General features: G+C 39.1%; 1 protein-coding gene across 1 annotated transcript; it reads left to right on the forward strand.

Moving 5' to 3' along the window:
• Positions 1-2382: 2382 nt before the first annotated feature.
• LOC138367813 (uncharacterized) lies at positions 2383-10252 on the forward strand. The gene is made up of 3 exons (XM_069329788.1): positions 2383-2534; positions 5725-5893; positions 10046-10252. The coding sequence occupies exons 1-3, from the start codon at positions 2383-2385 to the stop codon at positions 10250-10252; spliced, it is 528 nt and encodes a 175-aa protein (XP_069185889.1).
• Positions 10253-11013: the final 761 nt, after the last annotated feature.

The following is an 11013-nucleotide window of genomic DNA, read 5'->3' on the forward strand; positions in this document are numbered from 1 at the left end:
ACGTACCACGTAAGTCTTAGGCGTTACCTTAACTTGCGATGATTTCGGGGCTTAGCGTCCCCGTGGCTCGGTCCTCGACCAGGTTTCTTCCGCGTTGTTGGCTACTACGCCTAATAGGACTAGTTTCTAAAGGACTTTCTAAGACTAGAATAGAAGAGGGGGCAACAGAGGTTAACATTGCACACAAGTGCAAACAGATTTCTCTTCGCTAGTTATTTCCTTGACGCCTAGGGATGATTTCTAGCTTCGGTACCATAGGAACGCAATTTTAATATGGAATGACTTTCCAATATGACCGCCAAGTTGATCTCTAAGCCCAATTCGAGTTGTATCCGGAAATAATCTGAAAACTACAAAGATTACAAATAATATATATAAAGTTGTCTAACAAGCCAAATTTCCTGAAATATTATATTTTTCAAACATTTTTCTTATAAAATGACAAATCGTTCTATTAAATTTTATATTAATGAATTGAAGCTTTTTAATTTGAGTTATAACTAACATAGAAATCTGATCAAACCAAACCAACCTAACCTCTCGTACGTAAGCACACGTACACATAAATACACACACACACACTCTTCAGATTGAAAGTTAAGGGGAGAAGCCGAAGAGCCAAAGCTCAACCCCCGCAAAAACAACTAGGTGAGTATTCACACACATGTCGGAAAAAAAGACACCATTTACTAACAAATTTCTCCAAAGAAAACGATATTGCAGTGGTATTTTCCCCCAGAAGAAAATGGGGTATCATTGCATGTCACCATTAAATTCACCAGCTAATAATATTGGGAATTCGTCTTAAAACATCAGTCTCTGGACTGTAAACATCATAAAAACATTTACCTTGACCCAACTTAATTATAAGTACTAAAATATATTAAATATAAACCCTCTTTCTACTTCTTGATAAAACGCATCTGGAGAACAGCCGATGCGCGAGTGGGAGCCATTTTAAGATATTTTAACCCTAGACAGTTCAAACGTGTCATGTTGTCAACTCGAGTACTTGTGCATAACGAGTTATTGTCGAGGAGTTGGACAGCACAAAGCGACACCATCGTTACCAGTGAAGGCATTATATCCATACTGTATACAAAATAATGTGTAGAGCTCTTATTTCATTATGTAATTTTACTGAAATTACACAATGCTCTCTATACTGAGCATATACTGAATGCATATGCTGAATTCAGCATATGCTATGCTGAAATATGCTGTATATAAACAATAAATCCAAGGGTGAGCAACCATCTTAACTCTTTATTAAAGATTATTATTATATGTATAAATGAATAACTTATATGTGCCAAAATTTACGGTGTAAACTCATTCGCAGGTAAATTGAGAAGTGAAATTACTAATGTGGCGTTACGCGAAGACGGGAGACCACGTGACTGGCTAGCTACCCACTTGCTCTACATCAATACCAGAATACTGAAGCCTTTTATCAGATAAGGCTTAAATTTTCATCCACTAATTTGTAGTCTAACCCTGGTAACATTGTAGTGAATGTCAACCAATCGACTAATTTTGATTGATAGACTATATAAATAATACCCCCCCCCCAAGCTTGTGTAGGAAAGGATTTATGGGAATTTCAATCGTACATTCGACTTTAAATTCATACAGTCCTCTATCGGAATAAATAAATTAACATAAGAACGCTATCGAAATAAATAAATTAACACAAAAAATAAATGAATAAATTGAAAATAAATAAATAAATCCCACGACTCAGTTTTCCTCACAACACACACACACACACACACAGGTGGAAACTTAGTACCCAGATGAGCCACAGAGACGTTAGAAAGAATTTTTTCAGTGTCAGAGTAGTTAATAAATGGAATGCATTAGGAAGTGATGTGGTGGAGGCTGACTCCATACACAGTTTCAAGTGTAGATATGAGTGTAGTGTAGAGCCCAGTAGGCTCAGGAATCTGTACACCAGTTGAGAGGCGGGACCAAAGAGCCAAAGCTCAACCCCCGCAAACACAATTAGGTGAGTACACACACACACACATATATGGGGGGCCTGATAGCTGAGTGGATAGCGCTCGAGGGTCATAGTCCTATGGTCCGGGTTCGATTCCCAGCCGCAAGAATCAAACAAATAAGCAGTTTCTTTCTCCCTGATGCCGCTGTTGACCTCCCAGTAAATAGGTATTTGAGAGTTAAATAACTGTTATGGGCTGCATCCTGGGGATGTATGAGAGAGAAATATGTAGGTACATATGATAGAGCAAAAAATAGGTCGGGATTCAGTACATTAGACAACCAGTGATTAGAGAGGCGAGGTCCAAGAGCTAACACCTCGGTCAACACCTGGGCACAAGTAGTAAATACACACACACGCACAGGAACTAAGATGGCGTAATGTTGTCAGGGAGCAGCGAGTGGTGCGTCCTGGGCGGGGAAGGCTCAGGAGTGGACTCGAGCGCCGTCACCTTCGTCACGGTGGCCACGCCAGACATGCTGCAGGAGGTGGCCAGAGGCAGGGACACCTACGCCTGTCAGGAATGGCCAGAGTAACTGTCTATATGTGCGCTTCTGTATGATCAGCTGCATGGTTGTTAGTGTCTTTGTTCGTACAGGTTTGTTAGTGTCTTTGTTCTACATGTTTGTTAGTGTGTACCTTGATGTATTTGTTAGTGTTTGTACCATCATGTATTTGTTAGTGTGTTTGTACCTACATGTTTGTTACTGTGTTTGTATCTATATGTATATACGATTATTAAATTCTTGCTCCTAAATACATATTTTTATCTTTTATACTCATATACTTTTATGATATTAATCATATATATTTTTATCATATATAATTTATCATATAATGGTCTTGTGGGTATCATATATTCATCACATATTTTTATCATATATAATATATCATAATTAGGTCATGCTCAGTGATCGTTAGGTCATGGTCTAACCTGTCCTCAGGCCAGGCTCGTTAAAGTGGCTGCCGACCCGCAAGACGCATTTTCTCACTTTTAACGTATTGTACATATACAAAAATATTTGGTCTCTTATAATGAGTTAATATTACTACATATTGGAGTTCTATGTATAGTTATGCATTAGTCGCAGGTTACATCAGGGGCATAATTAGGTTCTGTTGGCGATTATTTGTATTTGTAGTACGTGGGTGAAGCATTTACAGCATTGCGATTCAAACAGAGATCGCCAGTGAAACATTGTTCGAGAAATGTTCTAACGTCATCAGATACGAGTCGTGCATAACAGCCCGTCTTCATCAACAAAGGCCAAATGGTCGTTAATCCAGCCGCCAAACAACCCGGTTTTTGAAGGAAAGCGGTTTACACAAGACTCACATCTGATGACGTTTGAACATTTCTCGAACAGTGCTTCGCTGACGACCTCTGTTCGGATCGCAATGTTGTAAATGCTTCACCCACGTACCACAAATACAAATAATCGTCAACTGTGCCACCACTAGACCCCGTAACGACCTTGTCATGACCCGTCACGACTTGACACGATCCCGTTAACCTCCCAGGTTTAGGTCTAGAGAGAGAGAGAGAGAGAGAGAGAGAGAGAGAGAGAGAGAGAGAGAGAGAGAGAGAGAGAGAGAGAGAGAGAGAGAGAGAGAGAGAGAGAGAGAGAGAGAGAGAGAGAGAGAGAGAGGGAGGGAGAGAGAGAGAGAGGTCAAAACATTAAACAAAGTTCATTTTTAATTTAAATGATAGGCTCATCAAATTAATGAGTTTCTAGTTCTTAGCTTGTGTATACTATCTACAATTATTTGTTAACGTGTACTATCTACACACGTTCAGATGTTCAGTAAGAACATCTGTGACTGATAATGATCCCTAGCCTTAGTTTAACAGAATGGGAGAGAGAACAAGCACACACACACTCACACACACGAAAGAGTAACTCAGGTATTGGTGAACAACGGATATAGCAACGCGGAAATAAACGCTGCTATAAGAAGACACTTGGACCGTTGGTATAATCCTGAACCTAGAACAGAAACCACAATACCTCCAATAAAATTATATTACAAATCAACCATGAACAGTGAACATATAAATGAGGAAAGGATAATGAAAGAAATAATCCGTAAAGGAGTAAAAAGCATTACTCCTAACCAAAACATAAACCTGATAATATTCTACAAGACCAAGAAGACTTTGGACCTCCTTATCAAAAACAGCCCGAAGCCGACGGAGAACCCTCTACAGCAGTCAAGCGTTGTATACATGTACACTTGCCCCCACGAAGGATGTAACCTTCAATCTAAGTACATAAGTATGACGTCGACCAAGCTGACGAGGCGTTTGACATGCCATCTTCAATCCGGTGCCCCCAGGAATCACATGAGACAAGCCCTCAAGGTACCTCAAGGTAGCCCATGACATCACCCTAACAAGAGAAATGTTGAACAAAAATACCTGTATAATAGACAAAACCCAAGATGCAAGAAGATTATAAATTCTTGAAGCAATTCACATAAGAATAGAACGAACCTACCATGAACACCCAAATCACGGAACTATTTACTCTACCCACAATGAGAGTAAGGACAAGACCAGAACATAACGATGCCAACCCAGAAGACACTGTTCAACATAAAAGGCCAATTACACTTGATTAATCTTTGTATGTCGACAGGAGCTGCCTCGTATGGGCCAATAGGCCTTCCGCAGTTACCTCTATTCTTATGTTTCACCCCCCCCATTCATCCCTTATGTATCCCCCCATGTTTTCACCTTTATTGTCTGATCACCTGACCCAGTACGGGTATAAAATCAACCAGTCCTGAAAAATATCTTCACTTGAGAATGAACCATGGAGGTTCGAAACGTTGTGCAAATTGTATATATAAGTGTAATACATCCTATAGTAATTCACTTCTTTCCTTCATCTGGAAATTACGAAAATGAGTTTTGGAGAACTTCCTATTTCAGCTAAGCCCTGATGCTAAGAAAATAGTTAGAGGGATAGAAGCCCTAAATCAGAAAATAGTAAATACAGAATATGCGTCAAACTAGAAATAAAAATGAATTTTGGAGAACTTGATTTATCAATTACCATCAACAGTGAAAAGAAGCATAAGAAAGATCGAGAAAATTCGTGTTAGAATTATTAATCTTACTTTTTCGATCATATTTAATAATATATGTCTACAGGAAAGACTGCTACCAAAATATACTAATATATATATATATATATATATATATATATATATATATATATATATATATATATATATATATATATATATATATATATAATAATAATAATATATCGTACCTAATAGCCAGAATGCACTACTCGGCCTAGTATGCAAGGCCCGATTTCCCTAATAAACCAGAGTGATTTTCTTAATTTTTAAAATATCGTTTCCAATTGGTATATTTGAATTGATATTATTATATTATAATAAGAACTTGAATTACTGACTTTGTTATGTTTGTTCTGAAGTTCAGGTTAGGTAGGGTAAGAGAGGTTGTGGTAATATTTCTACGTTAGTTAAAACTCAACTTAAAAAAATGAACTCATATGTAATGTAATGTAAAGCTTTATCGTTTTATAAGAACAACAACCTGAAAATATATAACTTCAGGAAAACTTGGCTTATTTGGCAAATCGAGCTTTGCATAGTAGGCCAAGTTGTGTGGTGGTGTGCATGATATTGCCCCAGTATCAAACTGTAAATGTTACAACCACTGAACAAATTTTCATCGTCAACAGCTACATTCCTGCTCATGGTGTGGACGGTGACAACACCACCATGTCTCACTCAGCCGAAAACTTGCAGTACCCCTGGTGGCTGGTGGACCTCGGACAGATTCGCCTCGTCCACCAAGTGAAGATCTTGCCCCGACAAGCTGTGTATCCTGAGAGGTTTAACAATGTTGAGGTTGGTCACTCATCTTAAGAGTTTTGAAGCCACTGTGCTGAGGTATTTTTTACTTTTAGAACTAAATATGATCCCAAAAAATCATAAATTATAATCCCAAAAGTAGATAAGGTAGAAAAATAAATCTGTGGTCATTACATTAGACAACTGTTGGTTGGAAAGGCTGGATTCAAGAGCATAAGCTCGAGCCAGTAGAAACAAATAGGGGTTGAATAAATCGATGAGCACACCTATCTGTACTGCCCTATACTAGTGTGTGGACTACCCCAAACACACACACACACACACACACACACACACACACACACACACACACACACACACACACACACACACACACACACACACACACACACACACACGCGTTACAAGTGGAGTCCCGCAGGGGTCAGTCCTTGGACCTATACTGTTTCTGATATATGTAAATGATCTCCCAGAGGGTATAGACTCGTTTCTCTCAATGTTTGCCGATGATGCAAAAATTATGAGGAGGATTGAAATAGAGGATGATAGTAGGAGGCTACAAGATGACCTAGACAGACTGAATGAATGGTCCAACAAATGGCTATTAAACTTCAACCCGAGTAAATGCAAAGTAATGAAACTAGGCGGTGGAAACAGGAGGCCAGACACAGAATACAGAGTAGGAGATGAAGTACTTAATGAAACTTGCAGAGAGAAAGATCCAGGAGTTGATATCACACCAAACCTGTCTCCTGAAGCCCACATAAAAAGAATTACGTCTGCGGCATATGCGAGGCTGGCTAACATCAGAACAGCATTCAGAAACCTGTGTAAGGAATCATTCAGAATCTTGTATACCACATATGTAAGACCAATCCTGGAGTATGCGGCCTAGCATGGAGCCCGTACCTTGTCAAGCACAAGACGAAGCTGGAAAAAGTTCAGAGGTATGCCACTAGACTAGTCCCGGAACTAAGAGGCATGAGTTACGAGGAAAGGCTGCGAGAGATGCATCTTACGACACTGGAAGACAAGAGTAAGAGAAGACATATTCACTACCTACAAAATCCTCAGGGGTATTTACAGGGCGGAGAGGCGGGTCCAAAGAGCCAAAGCTCAACCCCCGCAAGCACAATTAGGTGAGTACACACACACACACCTGATAGTTGAGAGGCGGGACCAAAGAGTGGCGTTGAGCCAAAGCCTAACTCCCGCAAACGCAACTTGGTGGGTACCCACCTACACACACTGTGATTTATTGTTACTTAAGATTCAGCTACTGGGAACAAAAGTTGCAAGTAGCACGGGCTATGGTGAGCCCGTCGTGGACATGACACACACTGTGAGGGATGAGGCCTCACAGTGGCAAGATATCACTAACTGAACTCCACAAGTTCAGTTTTTGGACCGATCCTGTTTCTTATACATATAAACTATCTTCCAGAAGGAATACACTCATTACTCACAATGGTCACTGATGATGCCACAATTATGAGGAGGCTTAAGACAGCACTATGCAACTGTACACCAGTTGCATAGTGCTCCTGGCAGTATGGGTTCGAGTCACTTCTGGGGTGTGAGTTTTCAGTTATATATATATATATATATATATATATATATATATATATATATATATATATATATATATATATATATATATATATATGTATATATATATATCTATATATATATATATATATATATATATATATATATATATATATATATATATATATATATATATATATATATATATATATATATATATATATATATATATATATATATATATATATATATATATATATGTGTGTGCGAATCTGGCTAGCTTTGGGGGAGCCGGTCGGCCGAGCGGACAGCACACTGGACTTGTGATCCTGTGGTCCCGGGTTCGATCCCTGGCGCCGGCGAGAAACAATGGGCAGAGTTTCTTTCACCCTATGTCCCTGTTACCTAGCAGTGAAATAGGTACCTGGGTGTTAGTCAGCTGTCACGTGTCGGAAAATCCGACACCATTTAATAATATCATACAGACAGATAAGAGCTGTGTTGTATAAACAAGTTACCCATAGAAAACGTAACTTGTAGTGGAATTACCGTCTATAGAAAACGGGATATCATCACCACATACTATTATAATTCACCAGCTATTTTGCTGGGAATTATTCTTAAATACATTAGTCTTTGGACTTTACCATCATAAAAACATCTTATATAAATTAACTTAATTATCAATATTAAAGTAGAGTAAATGTGACCCTTCTATCACTTTCTGAAATCTGGACAAAGTAGGCCAGGCGTGAGAGTGGGGAAGGAGGGCAGCCATTGTTGTGTCACCTCCGAGACGTGTGGAGCAAATTTAGCTCCTATCATTCTGGACAATGTCGGCCAGTAACGTCAATAGCATGGAGTGTTAAACAGCCATTGTATATTGAGACCAGAGGCTCACACGGGAGCAAATTCGGCTCCTGTTAATTTTACTTGGACGTAGTGTTATGGAAACCAAAGGTACCATCTCCAACACGATGTCTACAATTCAAGTTAAGTCTATCCGAAACCCGTTTATCATTCATTTATGGCCATTAATGTCAGGATATAGGGTGACCCGGTTAGATCGCGAAATCGCCTCAAACTAAAGGTAATTAAGCCAGGTCTTTAATGTTCCATGTACTGTATAGTGTTTTCTCTGATATAGCTTGTCATATATAGGATTCTGGCTTCACAGCTAGCGCACTTTTGACAGGTCAAGACGAGGGAGGAAGAGTTTGTGCACCAGTTACTGGGTGATATGGAAGCTACCTCAAAGAGGATAATTTGGTGTCTACACCCTAGTTATACCTGGTGGACTAACCTGCTGTACTATAAGATAAGGAACCTCATCAATGTATGTAGCTATTACTGTAGTTTGATTGGCTGCATATATATAAATATAAACCCCCCTAATGTGTAGAGGATCGATTTGTGAGATTAAGAGATTATTGCAGAAATACAGTCCACTTAACATTATACAAATTGCTATCGAAGTATATAAATTAACGTAAATATAAATTCATATAAATTAAATAAATATAAATCTCACAGGTCGGTTCCCACATCACGGGCTGCTTCCTGGGGGTGGAGGCCTGGTCGAGGACTGGGCCGCGGAGACACTAAAGCCCCGAAATCATCTCAAGATAACCTCAAGATAGCATCAGAAGTGCCCCTATCAATTTGTGTAGGGAATCGTTTAGAAGTTTGTATACTACGCATGTCAGACCTTTCTTTTGAAATCTGAGGAAGGATTCATTCACGATTTTGAATACCATATATATGATACCAATTCCGAAATATTCGACTGTAATTAGGCCTTGCCTTGTCAAACACAAATGAATTTGGCGAAGGTCTAGAGGTGGGCCACCAGACTCGTTCGCGACCTGAGGGGGCACAAGTTACGTGGAAAGCCTAGACTAATTGAACTAGTCCTCACATCTCTGGACGGCAGAAGGTTAGCGAGATACAACTACCACGCACAAAATTCTCAGGGAAATTGATAGGGAACAGTTATACATGAACACGGGGACACAGGGTAAAACTGACCCGGAGACATAATAATTTTGTCATTGTCAGAGTAGTGGACAAACGGAATGCAGTAAAATATTAAGTCTTGGAGGCAAACTCCATACACAGCTTCAAATATAGATAAGATATGGGTCCAGTAGGTTTGGAAACCGGTACACCAGTTGATTGAAAGATTAGAGACGGCGGCTAGAGACTTTAAGTTCAACCCACTGCAAGCACCTTAAGGTAAGTTCACACTCACTGAGGATACGACGAGGCTGACTGAGTGTCCGTCAGAGTACCACTAACCAAGGCTGACTGAGTGTCCGTCAGAGTACCACTAACCAAGACTGACTGAGTGTCCGTCAGAGTATCACTACGCATAATACACGCTATCTAAGGCCTGATATAGTACATATATCTGCTATACCAGGTCAAGGAAATATTTAAGTTCGGTTTAAGCTTTGTTGAGGACAAATAATCAAATTAATAGTACAAAATGATATTTTCTATTTGTCCACCAAGTCAGTTTTTGTACAATCGTGCACATAGTTACAAAAAGAACTATCAGGAACGGAGATGGGTTGATCTAACCTTTGGTTGCATGGTTCTCGTTGCAAATGCTAGTTGCAATACTTTGTTTCCCTTCAGATCCGCGTGGGAGTTGAACTTGACACGTCCGGCAACTTTTCCTCCTACAGGCTCTTCTCCTTCTACGACAGGGTCTACACCGCAGACCAGGGGGTCCTCTCCTGCTACAGGAGGGACGCTGTCGACGCCAGGTACATCAGCATAAAGCGAGTCACTTCCGGAGAAATTCTCCAAATCCTTGAAGTGGAGGTTTTTGCGTTTGTCTAACAGAGATGATGAATCGCTTGAGTAAGTGGCGAAGTCAATTCTTGCCCTTGAAGAGTATTAGATAATGATGATGAGTATGAGGTGAAGCTGCTGAGTAAGACACGAGGCCGGTGTTAAGACAAAAATTTATGACACACACCATGACAGAAATATTTCAGCTGACAACACCTTTTCATAAATATCAATCGGGTTTGCTATCTACTCATACATTGTGCGATAACTTAAAACCTTCATCTCTAACCCCTCTCCCCCACCTTCAAGTTAACTCTCGATGATTCCGTTTCAATTTCTTTCTGTATTAAGCACCCCCATACCCATCCCGTGGGCGGTGGTGGAGGGGTTACAGAGGCACATAATTGGTTCAGGAACTAAACACCATTGTTCGTTTAGCTAAGCAAGTGACAACTTCTTGAAGCTAGTTACACATCTGTTAATATTACATACATATTATATATATATATATATATATATATATATATATATATATATATATATATATATATATACATATATATATATATATATATATATATATATATATATATATATACATATATATATATATATATATATATATATATATATATATATATATATATATATATATATATATATATATACATCCATATACATAAATACATACACATATTTAACTGACGGTTAACAACATACTATTGTGAGAAAATATATCACTCAATGACGGTGAGAAAGTTTTACTTGGTGACGCCACCAGCTACAATAGTGACCATGGCTCTGTGCGT

The sequence above is a fragment of the Procambarus clarkii genome, chromosome 23 (assembly GCF_040958095.1).
Source record: "Procambarus clarkii isolate CNS0578487 chromosome 23, FALCON_Pclarkii_2.0, whole genome shotgun sequence".
Taxonomy (NCBI): Eukaryota; Metazoa; Arthropoda; class Malacostraca; order Decapoda; family Cambaridae; genus Procambarus; species Procambarus clarkii.

Bases quoted from the DNA above. Each gene is read 5' to 3' on its own strand.
- LOC138367813 (XM_069329788.1), top strand. From the start codon at position 2,383: ATGTTGTCAGGGAGCAGCGAGTGGTGCGTCCTGGGCGGGGAAGGCTCA. The intron at 2,535-5,724 runs GTAACTGTCTAT...CATCGTCAACAG, and splicing joins GCCTGTCAGGAATGGCCAGA to CTACATTCCTGCTCATGGTG. The intron at 5,894-10,045 runs GTTGGTCACTCA...GTTTCCCTTCAG, and splicing joins AGAGGTTTAACAATGTTGAG to ATCCGCGTGGGAGTTGAACT.